The 19,969-nt window shown below is 46.6% G+C and overlaps 1 protein-coding gene across 4 annotated transcripts in view; it reads right to left on the bottom strand.

Annotated features, from left to right (window-relative positions):
- Positions 1–16,317: 16,317 nt before the first annotated feature.
- BRWD1 (bromodomain and WD repeat domain containing 1) overlaps positions 16,318–19,969 on the bottom strand; it is a 106,670-nt gene continuing 103,018 nt past the window's right edge. For all 4 annotated transcript variants that reach the window (XM_054973143.1, XM_054973145.1, XM_054973144.1 and 1 more), the window contains exon 42: positions 16,318–18,709. In XM_054973143.1, coding sequence (XP_054829118.1) covers positions 17,646–18,709 — 1,064 coding nt within the window. In that variant the 3' untranslated portion in view covers positions 16,318–17,645. The remainder of the gene's footprint in view (positions 18,710–19,969) is intronic.

The raw sequence follows: 19,969 nt of genomic DNA, 5'->3' as shown, positions 1-19,969 counted from the left end.
CCCATACTTTCTGCAAGGGCCAGACGGTGGGTGATGTCAGCTGCTGCTGCTTTTGGCCACTAGTGACAGCTCTGCTGCTGCTGATTGTGGTAGGGCAACACAGCCCAGGGGCCCCTATCTATGGGCTCCTGCTGACCCCTCTGGGCATGGGGAGGGATGGGGCCCTCCCACCTACTCTTTCCATGAAGGCAGGAGGGTAGGTGCTGTCTGCTGCTGCTGCTCTTGGCCACGAGGGGCAGATCAGGAACTGTTGCACAGGTAGTTGCAGAGCACAGGGCCCCCCATCCATGGGCACCTGCTGTTCCCTCCCCTCTGAGCAGGGGTGGGTGGGTCCTGGCCGCAATACCTGTCCTTTCCGCAAATGCAGGAAGGTTGGTTATGCTGTCAGCAGCCTGCTTGAACTGCCTTGACAGGTAAACTGTCTCTGATTGGAGCAGATTCTGTGGAACTGCAGTTCTCTGTTGGGGAAACTGTTCCCCTTCCCTCTCTCAACTTCTCCCTCTCTGCATGGCGCCAATTCCACCCCACCCCACAACTTGCCCTGCCCATTCCGTCCTGTCCATGACAGCAGGCATGTGGGTGATGTTAGCTGCCACCGCCTTTGGGCACAGGGGACTACCATGGCACTGCCGCCACCTTTGGGCCTTCCTGGTCCCACTCTGCGATGCAGCTGTGACAAGCAACCCATTGTGCTCCTCTGTCTGGCAAGGTCCTGGACTTTCCCTCTTTCGACCAACCTCTCTCCGGAACATTTCGACCCTGCCCTACGTCCTCTCCTGTCCTGCCCACCCTGTTCTTTCTGTGAAGGCAGCAAGGTGGGTGATGCCAGCTGTCTCCACCTTTGGGCACGGGGGACTACAACACTTTGGCCACCATCTTTGGACCTTCCCGGTCCCGCTCTGCGATGCAGCTCTGACAAGTGACCCGTTTTGCTCCTCTACCTGGCAAGGTCCTGGACTTCCCCTCTTTCAACCAATCCCTCTCCGGAACATTTCGACCCCGCCCTACGTACTCTCCTGTCCTGCCCATCCCATTCTTTCCGCTAAGGCAGGAAGATGGGTGCTGCTGGCGACAGCCTCCACTGCGACACAGGAGGGGCAAGAGAGCCTATGTGGCAGCAGTCTGCGCAATCCGACACATTGGATGTTTGGGTCCTCTTCGTTCTCCTCTCCCCATCAAGCTCTCCCTCCATCTATAAAAACGATCCTTTCTGGAACCACTCTGACCCTCCCCAACAACCTCTCCTGTCCTGCCCATCTCCATCCCATCCTTTCCGTGAAGGTGGGAGAGGTTTGCTGCACCCGCTTTTGGCCATGAGGGACAGCTCGCATACTGTTGCACATATGTGGAGGCTCCTGTCAACGGCAGCAGCTGTCCCCTCTGGGCAGGGGGGAATGGGTACTGCCATGACCAGTCACGTCCTTTCCACGAAGGCAGGAAGGTGGGTGATGCTGGCGACAGCCTCCATTGCGACACAGGAGGGGCGGACAAAACAACAGTAGCTTGAACTTTCAACAGGGGTAAAACATCCTTTAACGACAACATTAGAAACTATTTGAAAAGTATGAACCTAGGGTGATAAGGATGCTGGTTTACTAGAGGGGGAAGACCTTTTTGATTGTTATATATCTTAAGCCACTGATAAACAGAAGATAGCAATATACTGGCTTTAATTCTCATTTGGCCTGTTTCTAGCTGTAGGAAGGCATTTGGCACTCCTGGGGGTACCTGTAAGACGGCACGGATAAATTTGGACTGGATCTTCTTGAGAACTTGCAAATTATCAGTGGATATGCCCAAATTAATGCCATATAGGAGTTGTGCAAGGGCTTTAGCTTGATACAGCTTCAGTGCTGCCGGGACATATAAGCCCTCCTTAGATCGAAAAAATCTCAAGATAGCATACATCGCCCTTTCAGCTCTCTCCACCATCAGATTACAGTGTGCTGTATTAGCCCCCGAATCCTGTATAACCACCCCCATGTAGATAAATTTATTTACTTGTTGAATTTTATTCCCTTTCATCCTCCAGGATCGCTTCTTGGGGCATCTGCCAAATGCCATCACCTTTGTTTTATCAGTCGATTGTTAGGTGTTCTTTGTCACAGTATGTTGTGAATCTATCTAGCACCCTTCAGAGTCCTAATGGGGTCCTGGATAATAGGACTGCATCATCTGCATAAAGCAGAACTGGTAAATGACGTGAAGCAAGCTTTGGCAGATGGAAATTGAGGTCAGTCATATATTTCACCATGTCACTGATGTAATAATTAAATAACATGGGGGCCAATAGGTAGCCCTGCCTAACTCCTTTAAATGTTTTTATTTCTCCAGTGAGTAGTCCCTGCTGGTTACATCTCACTCTAAGATATGATTCCTCATGCAGGGCTTGGGTGAGAAATAATCTTTTATCTATGCTAGAGCCGTCTAGTTTTTGCCACAATCTCTGTCTAGAGATAGAATCAGAAGCTGCCTTCAAATCAATGAAGACAGCATATAGAGAAGTTGGACCTTTGGCAGAGTATTTTTCTATCAACTGTTGAAGCACCAGGCAGTGTTCAACCGTTGACCTTCCTACCCTAAAACCTGCCTGTTCCAGTGGAATGATTTCTTCCTGTTCTAACCATATTTCAAGTTTATCTAAAAGGTGCCTTGTGTATATTTTACTGATCATGTTTAAAAGACTTATGGGCCTATAGTTTGCTGGCTCATTTTTGTTGCCCTTCTTAAATATAGGGACCACAATAGCAGTTCCCCACTGCTTTGGAATTCGGCCAGTTCGGTCTATATACATAAACAGGATTGCAAGAAATTGTGCCCACCAATCTACATTCTCTTTTAATGCTTCAGGAGGTATTCCATCCATACCTGGGGCCTTTCCATTTTTTATACGGGCGATGTGGGCTCTTACTTCTAGGGGGCTGTCGGGCCATGCCCGAAAGTTTTCTATGCTTCTAGAGAAGGCAGGCTGACTATGGTCATCATAAAGATTCTGGAAAAATATGGTCCAGTTTTCAGCAGAAATATGCATATCCAACGGTGAGGAGGACATCTTGGGCCTCCTATCGTAAGTTTCCAAAATCTGAGATCTTCCAAAATCTCAAAGCCCACAGATAGGCCCTGAGCCTACCTGTGGGGAGGGCGGAGTATAAATCGAATAAAATAAATAAAATAAAATAGGGCAGAATTATTTTGTTTTACTGCCTGAATAAGTTTCTCCCATAGATTCAGAGTATGCTCTTTCTTCTTCCGTTGTATAATTGGTTTATAGTTTTTTTCTGATTTAGTAGAGCTAATTATGCTTCTGCTCTCCTTTCCAAATCATCACTCAAGGAGAGTGAATATAAACAGTTTAGTTCTTTTTTTGCTCTGGCGCCTTCAGAGTCAAACCAAGGTTTGACATTTCTGTGAGGGTGGTGTGAACTATTTCCTGGCAAGGTTGTAAAGATAATATTAAGCTCATTAGTAGGGGTGTGCAGTTCGGGTTTCAGAAACCCGAAAAAAACCCGAAACAAGTTTGTTTCGGGTTGTTTCGGGTTCCGAGAATCGCCATTTTGTTTTTGCTAGGCGTTTGCGTTTGCAAGCGTCTAGCAAAATCCTGCTGGAAGCTAAAGCTTCCTGCAGGCTCTTAGAGGGGGGGGGAAGGAGTGAGTGACTCACTCTTCACCCCTCACCCCTCTTGCATAGGAGGGAATCCTTTGCTTTGCAAATGCAAGGTGCATTAGCATTGCACTTTGCATTTGCAAAGCAATATGCCAGCAATCTGAGATTCCAGCCAAAATTAACAGGCAAGGGAGGGGGGACTTTAGGAGTCACCAATCCCACTGCTGCATCCTTCTGCCAGCCAATAGATTCAAATCTTTGGCTGAGGCTGCAGCAGGGAATTTAAATTTGGGGCAAGACTGGTCTGGAACAGTTCTGTTGCTGCTGCTGACCAAGAGAGAGACTGCACCTGGAGGACATCTGCCTGGAGGATCAACTGTGCTGGACATCCTGAGAGGAGACCTGGTAGGCCTTTTTAAAATTTTTTTTGTAAATTTGATGCTGGGCAATGTGCTGCTGTGGCCTGCCTCTGCAAAAAGATGCTTCAGTTTAGTCTGTCTTGGCATGGCCTGGTGGGACAGGTTGGGCAGAAGAGGACAATGTTTGGGGGTGGGGTGGGGGGGTTCAGCATTGGTTGTTGTGCTTGCCTTCTTTAATGTTTCCTTTGTCATGCTTGAGTGTGAGGTGGGCTTGACCTACTGTTTCCCAGGCCTAAAAAATGAGTGTGCCAGCTTTGGGCCTACACAGGCCAGAAGCCTGCTGCTCTGGCTTTGGTGCCTCTCTGCTGGCTGGCCTGGCATTCACAAGCATGCTTCCCAAACTGGATTGGTGTGGCTTGCTTTGCTGTTTCTGGTCCCCTTCATCCAATGCCCCCCACCAGGCTCTTAAACAAGTGTGCCAGCCTCTGGCCTACACACAGGCCTGCTGCTCTGGCTTTGGTGCCTTTCTGCTGGCTGGCCTGGCACTCACAAGCATGCTTCACAAACAGGTTGCTGACCGTTCGTGGACCTCTTCTGGACTGGACTGCACTTGGAGGACATCGGCCTGGAGACCTCTGCGTGTGGAGGATCAACTTTGCTGCTGGACATCTGCAGAGGAGGACTGGTAGGGTTTTTTTAAAAAATTGTTTTTTGAATTTATTACTGCTGCTATGGCAATCTGCTAGCATATGCTTTAGTTTGGTCTTTATGGCTTGGGCTAGAGGGGACATTTTCTAGTTGGGCAAGAGGACATTGTTTGGGGGTTGGGGGGGTTCAGTATTGATTGTTGTGCTTGCTTTCTTTAATGTTTCCTTTGTTATGCTTGAGTGTGGGGTGGGCTTGATCTACTGTTTCCCAGGACTAAAAAATGAGTGTGCCAGCTTCGGGCCTACACACAGGCCTGCTCTGCAGGGTGGATGTGTTGTGTTTTACCACTGGTTGGCCATAGCCTTTCTGGGGGGGGGGGTTCCTGCATGCCACCTGACTTTTAACTCTGGCCCCGCTTCCTCACAATGGCTTCATGACTGTCTAGGCCCAAAGCAGATCAGGGCCTTGACTTTGGGGGGTTGTGAGTGCAGCGTGTGCTATTGACTCTGTTAACATTCTACCTTTCTTGACAACATCGCAGAGGAGAGGAGGACCAGCTGCAAGACCGCCTGAACATTGCTGGACTGTAGGACTGGTGAGTGAATCTGGGTTTACATTTGGGTGGGCTTAGGGGTGGGTTCTTGCTAGCTTGGGAGAGGGGAGGCACATTTTCAGACCACCACATCCACACCCCACACCGACACACCACAGAAACATTGTTCCCGCTAAATAGTGTCTTAGGCCAGTTGGTAGGTATTCAGTGGCTAATTGCCCTCAATGTAATCGATAGGGAAACCAAGTGTAGTTTTTTTTAAAAAACTAAATAGGGACTCAGCAGGAAAAGCATTAGTGAGTGAGAGTTAGGTTTGAATTCTCTATATATACAAATTTGGAATAGCTGTCAATAGGCTTCCCATTAGTGCCCCCATAACTAGGGTTCCACTGCCCATCTCTGGCACCCGTGGTGGTGCCAGGCCGGCCCGGGCATACTAGTGTGTGAGTGTATAAGGCTGTCACCTGTTATTGGGGTTTAGGGCCAGCTCAATTCCAGAGGAATTCAGCTGTTTGGCAGGCTCAGGTTCCCCGACATAAATAGGGTCGCTTAAAAAGGCACTTGATTGTTCATCTCCAAGTCACAGAGCCACTAGAAGCACAGATTTAGAGCAGGTAACTTAGGTCTCGAAAACAAAGTTGACCTTTGTTTTCCCAAGGTTTTCTGATTAGTTAGTGTAGATTTCGGGAGGGGAAAGTACGTCAGAGAGGAAAGCAGAGAGGGGCCCCGGGGGAAAGGCTAGGGAGAAATCTAGACGGGAGGAGGGGAGGGAGAGGGGGACTGCTGCGGCAGCCCCCCCATCTGAGTGGAGAAGGCCCTCCCCTGCACTGCTGCCGTTCACCAGCCTGGCTTCTGGTGACAGGAAGAGGGTTTGCAAGGCTCTCATTCCTGAGGCAGCTGCTGGAGGGCCACCCCCAACCCGGGCGTGTGAGGCAGGGACTGGCACGGGGCAGGGGCCTGCTGCTGAGGCTCCTCCTCCTCCAGTGGTTGCGAGCCAGCTGCTGGAGGAGGGGCAGCATGTGGTGTCTCCTGGGATGGACGTAGGGCATGTGACTTTTCCATCCCTCACGATCACCCCAGGAACCTGGAGGATGTTGGAGTAACTGCCCATGAGACCCCCCCGGGGTGGTCCACCCCAGTTTCCTCTGAGGCCAGCAGCAGGCCTCTCGCGGCTTGGCAGGAGGAGAGGATGCAGGAGGAAGAGGCAGAGACTGTGGTGGAAGAGCCCACATCTCTGCCCTTCAGCCTCGTCCATCCCTGACTGCCCGGCCGAGAGTGGGACACGGTGTGTCCGGCCAGAGCACCTCACAGGAGGTGCCTCAGGGTGGGCCCGAAAGCACTTCTCCTGTGAAGCGTGGGCCGTCCTGTTACTCCGAAATCTGGAAGCACTTCCAGACAATGGAGGATCCCCGAGCAGCCCAGTGCCTGCATTGTAGGCAGCGCATCAGCCGTGGCAGAGATGTGCTGCATCTCTCCACCTCTGGGATGAGGACCCACATGAAGAGGCACCACCAGGCGGTGCTTCTTCAGGGGAAAGTTCAAGTGGCGCCACATGGCCACCAGCTAGCCAGAAGGAGGCAGGCTCCTCTGGTGCTTTTCCCCCCAAGGGTTCCTGTAGGGAAGGGACGCCAAGCCTCTCTCCCGGAGATGCTTGGTAAGCAGGGCCTTAGTGTGCCCAGAGAGGGGATCTATAGGGCGAGCCGGCGTCTCACGCGCCACATCGTCAACATGGTAGTGGTGGATGGGAGACCATTTTCCATAGTAGAAGACTTTGGCTTCTCAGGGCTGCTCCACGATTTCTTTCCCTGGTACACCGTCCCAGCTCGCACGACGTTGAGCAGATCGGTGGTGCCCTCGTTTTACAGGGCTGCCAGGGACCATGTGAAGGCACAGCTGTCCCCGCGTTGCCGGGAGAACTGTGCACTTCACATCCGACATCTGGACCTGCCCAAGTGTGCAGCAAGCGTACCTCTCGCTTACTGCTCACTGGTGGGAACCTGAGGCGGTTCTGGGTGGGGGCTGGGGGGAGGTGCCTAGCACAGCTAGCCAGGGAAGGATGGGAGACCGCCGGGCCGGCTACTGCAAGGCCTTGCTTCATGCTGAGGTGCTCGACGTGTCCCACACGGTGGAGAACATCGCTGCCACCTTGAGGAGACAGTTGGAAGAGTGGGTAGGCCAGGGACCCGCCACCGTGGGATGCATGGTGATGGATGGTGGCAAGAACATGAGGGCAGCAGCGCTTCTAGTGAGCCAAGAGTGCATCTACTGTGCAGCTCACAAACTTCACCTAGTGGTGAGAGATGTGCTGGGGTTGGGCTCCTCGAAGGAACCCCTTGATACCCGGACTCGTGAACTCCAGTTACTGATCCAGAGATGTCGGAGGCTCACGAGTCACTTCTCGTGCAGCGTGAAAGCCATGCACGAACTGCGCCAGACACAGGTCAGGACAGGTGTGCCGGAGCACGCTCTGATAACTGACGTAAGCACTCGCTGGAACTCCACCTGCGCCATGCTTGAGCGCTTGGTGGAGCAGCAGGCCGCACTCCACGCATGGCTCTCCAAGAACCGCGGTGCGAGTCAGGTGGGTGAGTTCAGCCAGGAGGATTGGCTCACTGTCACTCAGACAGTGGAGGTCCTGAAGCCTTTCAAGGACTTCACTGTGGCGGTCTCGTCAGACACGGCAACCCTTGGTCTGGTCTCTCCCCTGGTGCACACGCTCCAGAGGAATCTAGCCACCCTTGCACGCCCCGTGCTGACCTTGTTCCAGCGGTGCGCGCACTGGTGAGAAAGCTGCAGCATGGCATAGTTGCCAGGCTAACTCCTCTCACGCAGATCGAGTCATACATGTTGGTGACCATGTGTGACCCGCGCATAAAGAGCAATTTCACCGAGCGGGACAGGAACCTCACCCAAGCCAGAAACAGGCTCTGCTCTTGGTTGAGGCGCAGGCAGGCCGAGAGGGGACACCTGTCGACAGGGGGGACGCGAGAGGGGCCCTGCCGTGTGGGTCCCTCTGACGCCCCCTCTGCGCAGCCCCCCCCCGTGCGCAGCCACCACTGGAGTGCCGATGGAGATGGAGCTGCTCCGGTGGGTCCTCGTCCCCTCTGGGGTCGTGAGGACCGTGAGAGAGGATCCGGCGGAGGCAATGGTCAGGGACTACCTCACGGAGCCCTGCGAGTTGCTCTCCACCGATCCGCTCAGCTACTGGGCCAAGAAGGAGTCGGTCTGGCCGGACCTCTCCCTCGAGGCGCAGCGGCTGCTCTCATGCCCTCCGACAAGCGTGGAGAGCAAGCGTGTTGTTTTCTCATGAGGGCAACATTGTCGACCCACATCACACTCGCCTTCTCCCATGGAGAGTCGAGCAGTTGACCTTCCTGAAGGTCAACTCTCGCCTCTTCGATTTCTCAGGACTGGACTTCCAGAGTGACTGAGGTAAGCCCAACTTGTGGCCTGCATCCTCTGCAAGTCCAGTCCTTTGGAATCGCGCTCTCCCCTGCATAAAACCCTGTAGACACAGTTAAAACCGGCCAGTAGAGGGAGGGTGGTTAGGAACCAGTGGCAAAGGGAATCCACCCAGCAATTTGAAAGCCCCCCCCAAGGGAATTCAAAACATCTCCCAGCACTGAGACAGACCCTGTGGGACCAAATTTATTCTGAAAAATAATGCCCCAGAAACATGGATTGCCACTGGAGGGAGAAATAGGTTAGATAGGGGTTGCTTAGGTGGGGATTAGGGAATGGGAAAATGTCAGATCCTGCTGTTTGGAATGTTTAAAATGTTTTTCACAGTTGAAATCTTTGTTTTAAAAAAAAAAGCCCCCCAAATTGAAATGTTTTTTAAGAGTTGATTTTCTTAAAAAAAAAACCAAAAAAAGTTGTAATGTTTTTTCAAAGTTGAAATGTTCATTTATATAAAAAAAAACCAAAAAAAAGTTGTAATAATGTTTTTTCAAAGTTGAAATGTTCATTTACAAAAAAAAAAACCAAAAAAAAAGTTGAAATGTTACTGTTTGGTTTGCTTGGGGGGGGGGGAGAATGCGGGAAGAGTTGGGGCTGGGCTGATCTCTCGCAGATGTTTCCAGGTAAATGCTGAGGCTGGTGTGGGGGTGGGGGGAAACCTCTGCAACACTGCTCCAGAAATACCACTGTGCAGTGCCTTGGCAGTGCCCAGTCCAGCTTTTTGTGGCTGAACTGAAAGCATAGCCGCAGGAAATGACATTGGTTCTGCTGGACCTTGTTGCAGTGGTTTCCCCCCATTAAGTTGCAGTGGTTTCCCCCATTATGGAGGGATGGTTGGGAGATGGGCTCACGCGCATAGAGATAAAGAAATTTTGAAACAGAAAAAGTCTTTGTGTGGTTTTTTGTTGTTATGGCGGAGGTGTTGAGGGGTTACGCAAATAAGTTTTTTATTTCATGATAGTTGTGTTGTTTTCTGACCAAGACAATGCTGACCTGCCTGTGGATGTGCCCTGCTACTGTGTAACCTAAATCTGTTCAAGAACGAAAGTGTTTTTGACCCATTTTGCCCTCCCGCTGTGTTACAGATGTTTTGAAGCTTTGGTGATTGTCTGATATTTATTGAGTTGTGTTATGTTTGAGTAGTGTGACTCACTGCAAGCATGCTGTTATCATGCCCTTTTGTGCCCTACTGCTGTGTAAATTTAAGCTGTTCATGAGGAGTTTTTGAAAGGTCTTGTGGTTTTGTTGTATGAAGCTACTAGTTATGTTAATTTTGTCTAGTGGACTTCTTTTTCCATGCCCTGTTGTGCCCTCCTACTATGTAACCTGAATCTGTTCAAAAATTTAGAGTTTGTTAAAAAAATTTTTTTTTAAAGATTCTCTGATGTGTAGTGAATTGTGTTGTCCTTTTGTGTGGGGGACGGTTAGTGTGATTTGCCATGATGTGTTGACCTATTGTACTTTGAAAGTGAGAAAATAAAGTTTTTAAAACTTGAATCATTGTGTGTGTGTGTGCTTCATTCTTTGATGTGAGGTTGGTTCCCAGCATAGGGAACAATGGGGCAGGCTGGCCAGCCTTCTCCGTAGGTGGTGGGGGTGTCAGGGGGTGGTTGTCTGTGTGTCAGGTGCTCTTTTCCAGGGACAAGTTGGCACTCAGAAGTGTGCCCACCATTGTGGCACCCCTGGGCTGTGCGGAATTGCCCTGGGAAAGAGAGTTTAGAAGTTCCCAGCATAGGGAACAAAGGGGGAGGGCTGGCCAGCCTGTTCCTGGGGTTATGGGGGTGGGGCAGCTGGGGGTGGATTTGGGTCTGTGAGGGGCTAATGTGGGGATTTGGGTCTGTGTGTGGCTGCTGGGGGGAAATTGGGTTTGTGTGGGGCTGTAGGGGGTGGACTTTGGGGGCTGAGAGCACCTACTTGGGGAGGCCATGAAATGGCCCCTCCAAGTGGGAGCAGGCTGAGCCTTGGTGGGGGGTGGGAGTAGAGGTGGGAGAAGGGCTCCAGAGGGTTGGGGGGCATTTTGCATGCAAAATGCCACCCCTGGCAAGACAACCCTGCCTCTTCATTTTCCCCCCATAGGAAATAATGAAGATTAGCAGCAGCAAGCTAAAAAGACGTTCACTTTTCCCTTTCTTAGACGAGGATAGGGGGACCTGGTTTGGGGGGGCATAACATGGCCCCCCCAAAGTCCAATTGGTCTGAAACTTGGGAGGTTGTTAGAGAGGAGTTAGAAGAAGGTCCCCACCAATTTTGGCTTGATTCGGTGGGAAAATGCCTCCCCCAGGCATCCGGGAAGACGGAGGCATTTTCCCATTGAAAACCCGAAACAACCGGAATCAGTATCCGAAACGCTAAACCCGAAACGGCTAGCCGTTTCGGGTTTTGCTGTTTCCGAAACGGATTCTCGTTTCAGGAAACCTGAAACGGTGTGCCTTTGCACACCCCTACTCATTAGTTAAAAGCTGATAGTCAGCTAACGGATCATGGTTAGAGTTTAAATTTGTGAATAGTAAAACACATTTCTGGAGATTTTCTGGTGTTAGGAGTTCCTTTACTTTTTTATCAAGTTTACTGGCCCATCTTAATATTTTCCCAATAAATTCTACCTGTGGTATATGTCCTTCCTCCTGTCAGTTTAAATTCAGTGGAAGAAGAGCCTGTAAGGATAATGGTAAGTGGTCACCCTCCAAATAAGGGACTACTTGGAAGGTTTTAATCATCGGTAGCAGGGAGCTACTTACTAACATATAATCAATTGAACTTGCCCTATCTCCTACCAAGAAGGTGAATTCCCCTGCGTAGTCACCATAGAATGCCCCATTTAAGATATGGAGCCTTCTCCTGCATGTCAGTTTGGCCTATCACTATTGTCCTCGTGCCCTTGGGCTGAATCTTGCTTACTACCTTGGTCAGTAGGGGAATTGGTGGGAAGGCATAATACATTTTAGCTGAAACCATTTTAACTGAAAAGCCTCCCCAATGAATCTCATCCTTGGCAACCTCCTGCGTGGAATAATTCAGCCTTTTGGTTTTCCCTGGTAGCAAGTAAGTCTATATCTGGGAATCTCCACTGTTGGAATATGAGGGTTATATAGACATCCCAAATGGTCCATTTGTGTGGATTCACCCCTAGCCTGCGGAACCTGTCTGCAATGGTGTTGTCGATTCCGGGTATGAGTACTGCACTTATATTGGTACCCTGACCTACGGCCCAATTCCATAGAGACATAGCTTCTCCGCACAGTGTCCTGGAGGTAGTGCTTCCCTGTTGAGATAAAACATCGTGGTACAGTTGTCTGTTAGGATCTGGACATTCTCCCCTCTCACTACATCCGTGAAATTAAGGCAAAATAAATTGCTCTTAATTCGAATAAATTAATGTGCAGGCCCCTTTCATTCTGTCCCCATATACCATGGGAATAGAGCTCCCCACAGTGTGCACCTCATCCTGTATTTGATGCATCTGTGGTGATGTGTCTACAGTCCACCACTGAAGGGATTTCAGTATTGTTCTAGGGATATTAAACTTCTTTTCCTGTGAGTCTGATTTACTATGGAACACTGAAATAAACCACACCTGCAGTTCTCACATCCTTAACTGTGTGAAGGGGACCACTGCAGTGGTGGATGCCATAAGGCCTAGTAGTGTCTGAATCCTTCTTGCCGACTGGAAGTAGCATTTCTGAAAAGTCCTTATCATTCCTTTTATCTTTTGTGCCCTATCCACAAACAAAAAGGCTTTATTAACTGAACCATCTAACATTGCCCCTATGAACTGAATCTTCCTTGTTGGTACTAGCTTGGATTTTTTCTGGTTTATGAATAGTCCCAACTGTAAGCAGGTACATAGAGTTATTTCTACTTGTTTATGTACCTCTTCCTTTGATTGGCCCGTAATGAGCCAGTTGTCTAGGTATGGATATATACAACTTTCAAGAGTTCTTAAGTAGGCAATAACCACAGCCATGCACTTTGTGAAGACTCATGGTGCATTGGACAAACCAAAAGGGAGGATGCAATATTGATAGACTTCCCTTCAATACGTAAATCTGAGGAACTTCCTATGTTCTGGGTGGATAGAAAAATGGAAGGAAGCATCCTATAGGTCTAAAACTGCAAACCAGCAGTTTGGTGTCAGCAATGCCAATACAGTGTGTAGTGTAGTAATGTGGAATCTGAGAGAGGCAATAAATTTGTTCAGATTCCTTAAATCCAATATTGGCCTATGTCCCCCATCCTTTTTGTCCACTAGGAAAAACCTTGAGTAAAAACTAAGTTTTGATTCCCCTTCTGACAGAGGTTGTACCACACCTTTGTCTATCAGTACTCTGAGTTCTACCCCCAATTCAGGGTGGTTTTGACCCTCTGAATAATCAGTAAGACAAACACGGGGAAACATGAAATTCAATATTATAACCCATATTAACGATATTTAAACCCCATGCATCAGTGGGAATAGCACACCATGCTGTATAGTACAGCTGCAGCCTCTCTTCAAAGATGGATTCCTGACCTTGGACTAGTCAGAACTGTTTGGTGCCTTGGTTTTGCTCTTTAGAATGATGTGACTGCAATACTTGTCTCTGGCTGTGGGGTTGCTTTCTCTTTACAAAACCGCTTTGGCTGCCTTGATAAGAATGACGCGAAGTATATGATTATCCTTGGTAGAGCTGGAAACGGTGAGATTTCTCTCTGTATTGAGTTTGCTGCTGAAACTGCCCTCTTCCTTGACTTCACTGTGTTGGGGGGAAAATGCTGTATGCATGTGCCGTCAGTCTATCTTTTCTTTTCTGGGGCAGGTAATCATCAGTCCTTTTCCAAGAAGAGTGTTTTCCCTTCAAAAGGCAAGTCCTGTTACGCATCTCAGTGGGTAGGGCTGTAGCTCTCAGCCACGCATGCCTTCTCAACACTACAGCTGATGCCAAGGATCTTGCAGAGGTGTCTGCAACATTCTGGCTTGCATTGATCTGATGCCTTGCTAGCCTCAATGCCTCCTCCTGGATGACCTTGACCAACAATTTTTGGTCTTCCGGGAGCTTGGCATGGAAGGCAGCCACCTTGTTTCAAAGAAAAGTTTCATATGCATCCATCATTGCGCTGTAGTTTGCAATTTTATATTCAGCACAGCTGAAGAATAAATTTTTCTTCCTATGGCATCCAGTTTCTTCCCTTCTTTATGAGATGAAGTAGAATGTGGGCCCTATCTTTGCTGTGTCTGCATCTCCTCAGTCTCTAGCGAGGAGGGTGGGCGATGTGATGACAAGTATGGGCAGGAGTCATCCGTAGTCTTTTATAAGCTCTCAGCCTTCGTAGTGGTGGCCATATGTGATGCAGGTTTTTTGTATTCAGCTGTGCTGAATATAAAATTTCCACAAAACCCTCAATAATAGGGAATGCCACACTGGAGTTGGACCCTGAGTAAAGGTGCTTGAGTATTTTATCCTTGGGCTTTGGTTCCAATGAAAATATATCTATCTCCAAAGATCTTGCCATCCTAAGGAGCTGCTCTGTATATGCATGGAAATCACCTGTAGGTGATGCCTCCAGTCTCCCCCCACTGTATTGACAGGCAGTGGTTCTGAGGGGATGCTTGGGCTGTCCCCTTTTAAATAAGGATCAGATCCAGTTTCTGGTTCAGACAGTTGAATAGCCATTCTGGAACTAGAGAAAGACTGCTGCCTTCTCAAAGGCCTTGGTGATGGTTCTCTAGGCAATACAACTGTATGGTATGCCCTTCCTGTGTTCACCTCATGATGGGATTGTTCACGATGGTACCATTTGTGGAAGTAACTCCAGTCAGTGAGTATTGTGATGAATATGTCCCATGCAGGATCTCACCCTCTGCTGATGAGCACACCAACGGTCACCTGGAGCGCACTGGTGGTGTCCTAGAGCGCATTGAAGGAGTGAGGGTGGGTTCAATCATCAGCACCTCTTGGTCGATCCAATTATCCCTGAGGAATGCCCCGGTGGGCATCCTTGGTCTTGGACAAATGTTTTGTTTTCTTTGTCCTCTTCCTAGGGGGTTCCCCCTTCTGGAGCTCCTAACTTGCAGGATGGCTCCGACACAGTATTTGAGTAGGCGGTGGAGTTCTTATAGAGTCCGACTTTGATCGTCGGATCCAAGGCATCGGATCCGACCATGTCGGATTCAATTGGCTTGGTCGAACTTGAGTCGGTTCCAACAGGCTCAACGCCTCGAGTGAGACGGAGCGGGCACCTCAGGCTGCACTGACTTAGTCGCCTTTGGGGTTGATCCTGCTACTGCTAGGGTTTCCCCCCACAGTGACACCTTTAATTGGGTGGCCCTCGCTGCTCTGGCTTTGGGTGTAAATCTCTGACAGTACTTGCAAGATTGGTATTGTGCTCTTCTCTCAAGCAGATTAAACACAAAGCATGCCCATCTGAATTTGTCATTTTGGTATTACACTGTGTTCAATGCCTGAATAGGTGTGAATAGGTTCCCCTGGGGGAAAAGCACACAAAAAGGCTAGGCAAGTGTCTTGGGCCTTTAGGAGCTTTAGAACGTTTGCAGCTGGCCTATGCATGCACAGATCCCACTTGGGACTGCACAGAAGACACAACGAAAATCTAAGGATATCAAGATGTGGAACAGAACCAGAACTGTAACATCTTTTCTCCTCCTGGCAGGGATACTCAGTTCAGTTGCATGGTCCTGCCTCAGGAGAAAGCATGAGTAAGCCAGGCTGAATGTCCTTCTTCACTAACAGAGAAACAAGTTCACCACTCTTGGTGTGTAACTCATTACTTCCCTGAGTCTACATCTCTCCTCCTTTTTGTTATGATTTAGATACAATGCTGCACATATTCACACTGGGCTATCCATCCTTGGCAGTCAGGAGCTGTTCCTCATACTGCATCAATTCTAGATTTCCCCAGAGTCTAGAAAATGGATTGTCCAGAAAGAGGAAAGGATGGATGTGTGAGGAGTGTGCTCCACAAGAAAGTGAAAGAGCTCAGAAACCACAGTATATGAACAAAGCTAGCCTCTTGGCACTTTAGAATGAAGACCAGCTTTATACATAAATGGTTATTTTAGGCAAATGCAAGGGCTTTGAGCAGCAAAAACTTTTAATAGCAGTCAGAATGTCATACTGTTTTTAGAATGCCCCTTTCAAAAGGTTACTGTTTGAGACACATCGGACTAAATATTCACTGTGGGCATGCAGAAGTACTGCAGTTCTTTGGATTCTGGCTCTAACGAGCAGCTAAAGTCTGATTCCTAACTGCAGCTTTAAAAATGATCTCAGCACTGGTTCTTATACGAACAGATCAATACATTTTAAAATACTGATCATGGTATTTTCATTTATTTTTCTAAGAATCCCAGACTGGCTGGAAAGTCTCAAGCTGAGGAAAAGATACAGATTTCAAAACAGAAAACTTACTAGGAGTACATTTCAAAATTATTTTAAACCCTTTTTATGTTATGCTGATTTACTATAACAGTAACAAATAATTGAAAGTAACTTGCTATTCTGAAGTTGCAAGTAAATGTCCATTTTACACAGATGTGAATTTCAGATCCAGAGTTTTTGGGACTTTCAGTGTCATTTGAAGTTTGCTTAATTTTAAAAATTCCTCAAATAAGCAAAAGGAGCCAAATCCAAATGCACCTTCATTTTAAATATATTTTCTAAGTTAACCTGGAAAAATAAAGCACTGTGATAACTAGTATTCTTATTAATAGACATGTTTTATTTGGGGAGTTTTTGCTTTAGAAATCAAGACGTGGAAGACAAAATAAACATTCCAACATAATGGGCTTCACTTGCTTGTTTTTAACTGAATTAATAATTCTCAGAAGAAAATCTCAGGAGGCCCATAGGAATAACAATGACTGTTATTTTTAACGCAAAAGTGTAGAATGTTCACAAAATTAAAACAAATGGGGCCACACTAGAAACAAACTGGTAATCCCTGGGAAAAGAGGGGAAGAGGTTTGAATACCAGACACCCCCAGAGAAGGCAGAGTGGTATTACTAAGGAAATTGCAACATTTCACCATTAGACAGTTATACAATACCATTCACTTTCCATTCTTGATATGCAACATTAAAGATAGATCATTTGTTTTCAACAGTGCCAGCCTAAACACCACTAACATGAAGGTGCTGTACTTTGACAAATCAGGTGGTGGTGAAATTTCAGTGCACCAACGATCTACGTTACAAGGAATGAAATCTTAAGTAATCAGGCATCAAGCTCTAGCAAAACACCTTAAATACTAGCACTCTTAATATTAGAAAGTTTTAATCCTTTTTGAAAACAACCCCACAAAGCACAAGCTTTACTTAAAATTTTGCTTTTTTTCTGTAACAAAACATTCACACACAAAAAATCTTAGGCTCAAGTGATCATCTGTATTCAGTGATCCAAAATGTACAGCATGGAAGCCACATATTAAAAGATTGTAACTGAAAGCAAAATCCTCTATCCACATATTTATAAATAGGCAAGTATTTTATTACCAATTACTTCAAGCGGCGTGTTTTGGAAATCGCTAGCACCGCTCATTAACTGTTATATTATTTGCATGGGATGGGAACCATTTTGTATGTTATTCTTAAGCCAGTATCCACTTTGTATATAATATACAGTATTAGATGCTAGTCTGTAACTGATTTATAAAATCTCAAACAGAACTGTTCAAATTATCGGCTTTGGAACACACTACTGTAGAACGACATAGGTAGTATCTCTGTGCAGCACCTATAATACTATTTAAACATACAGCTTTTAAGATGTTGCTTAGTAGTTTACTCCCATACACCCTCATTTACTACCATATTTAGCAAAATACCAATAAAGTTAAGTTTTGCCCCTATAATGAGGCACATTTTGGCATATGTGCTAAATGCTGCTACAAAGGCAGGCAAGTGCAAAATCACAATATGAAAAGGAGAGTCTCCATATTTAACTTTTTCATAGAAAAATATATATATATTTATATATATATATTCCCTGAATTATAGGAAGAGAACAACTCTAGAATCACTGTCGGGTTACATTTCACAATCATCTTCATCATCTGCATATCTTACTGTCCTCTTTCCTCTATTTCTAGTTCTTATTTTGGAACGTCGATTCACTCTTTGATATTTTGTGAAATCTAGTTCTTCAGAATCATTTTCTTCATTTACTTTTGGTCGCTTCCTTCTCTGGTATGCTCTGGAAGGTTCAGAGACACCGTCACTTATATTTTTACCTGTTGCAATGACTCTCCTTTTCCTCTTTTGTGTTGTTCTATCCTTGCTATTGTTAATGTCCTTAGACTCTGTTTGAGATTCTGAATCAGATGAGCAATTGGAAGAGCCATCAGGTTCAGATTTTGCGTTTCTCAAAGTTCCAAGTTTCCTGCGCTTTAACAAAGAACTACTGTCTTGCTTTTTCTCTTTCGCAGCCTCTGTTATGCTCTTGACATTTTTACCACCATACCTCTTTCCAGATTCAGAATCTGCTAAAGAGTTTCTTGATATGTTACGGTTATTTGCAGATGTTGACTGGCTTGAGTCTCTCTGATTTTCATATGTAAGACTATTAGATGATCCTTCTTCTGAAAATTCTACACACTTTTTTCTTTTAGAAGACCTACCACCCACAGTTCTGAGAGACTTTCTTGAACTATTGCTTTGCCTGCTCTTTTGATTTACCACACACTCTTTTTTAGAGTCCAAATGTTTCTGGTTTGATCCCCCAGTAGATTTTCTAGCTGTGCAAGAATTGGTCTGAAATTGTTTTCTTTTCATCTCATATTCTTTTAGTTCTATTTCACTTTCGGAGGGAGAAGGTGGATCATCCAGTATTAACTTTCTGGCTGCAGAAGATATACTGCTGTGTGGAAGTCTTTGGGTTCCATATTTAGAGTCTTCAACTTCTGGACTTGGGAAGTTTTCCTTTGTAATGTTAATGAGCTTAATTTTACTAGCAGCCACAGCAGCACTTCGGCGTGGATTTTTTCTCCCTTTCACAATGTTGGAATTCATTGATTCACTATTCAATTCTGTATACCTTTTGTAGCTTTTCCTGTTCCTGAGTACTATTGGACTTTGCCTTATTCCCTGAAAAGCTGCAAAAAAAATTCGAAGTTTAAAATACTGCAATACTAAAAAATTAAGTTTATTTAAACAAGTAACATAATGAAATATTGAGAAGCCAGGCTATATTATATGTCAGCAATAGAACTGTGAATTTCAGATACTTAGTTACAAATATTTATATTTAAATTGACTTTATATATTTTAAACAAATATTTATGTGATGGGAAGCTGAAATTCATCAAGAACAGAATGACAGTCATTTGGCAGTCATACGTTCCTAGTTCTAGTCCTTGATCACCCTTACCTTACAGTCCTTTCCCCCCAGCCTCTAGTTCTTAACTTAAAATATGAAAACCTTGAATGCATTCTGTGTAATCTGAACACTCACATCACTTCTTTAGTTAGCACAACATAATTTACATGTGCTCAGCACAGGCTAGGAATAGGCCACCCCCAAGAAGCCAGATCATTTTGCTGGGGTCAAAATAACACACAGGAACTTTTTTGCACCTCAAGTAACAACACTGGCTCTCTTTTTGACCTTGGTTTTAGTGCCAGCAGCCCCAAGCCAATGGTTGGTGCTCTACTGTGGAAGTACACCACATTGCTATTCAGTGTGCTCAGGCTGTAAGATGGTCATGGGAAGCTGCAAGCTGGCAGCACATGTTGGACTTCTGCCTCTCTAAATCACTGCCATTCTCCTCAAGTACAGGTACCTCCTGTGGCCAGCAGGGAACAGATTTCTGGAAGAATAGAGGAACCAAAACATAGCTAAACCAAGTCTCAAACTAGGTGGTTACCTGCCATGTTCCACTGTTCTCAAACCTTTCAAGTCCATCACTCTTGCTACTTTCATCCACTTGGCATGATTCATCTGAAATACTGGAGGGAAAAAAGTAGCCCTGCCCCACCCCACGTACCCAGGACAGAGTATGCAAAAGTTTTCATTTGGCCTGGCGCAATGTCCATTCCCTCTTCCCAGCAGAGCATCATATGCCTGAAAGATAGGCAGGGGAGATGAGAAGAGAATCAAAAGGTCCGGCAGGAAGCCAGCAGGACCTTAAGGAAGGTCTGTTCCAGCAGAGAAGCAATTATTTAATATTAGAATTTGGAGTGTGGTAGTTCTGAGATTGAAAGCTAGAGTATAAACTCTCCCACTGCTCACAAAGCACCTTCTATTATCAGACAATGTACAGGTATTATTTTCATCTATTGCACTTATTTTCATCCATTGCAATCCATTGCTTTGAGTGTAAGCATTGATGTTTCTTACTGACATTTCTAAAGGC

This window comes from Eublepharis macularius, chromosome 3, assembly GCF_028583425.1.
Source record: "Eublepharis macularius isolate TG4126 chromosome 3, MPM_Emac_v1.0, whole genome shotgun sequence".
NCBI classification, from domain to species: domain Eukaryota; kingdom Metazoa; phylum Chordata; class Lepidosauria; order Squamata; family Eublepharidae; genus Eublepharis; species Eublepharis macularius.
This window is presented reverse-complemented; position numbering and strand designations above follow the sequence as displayed.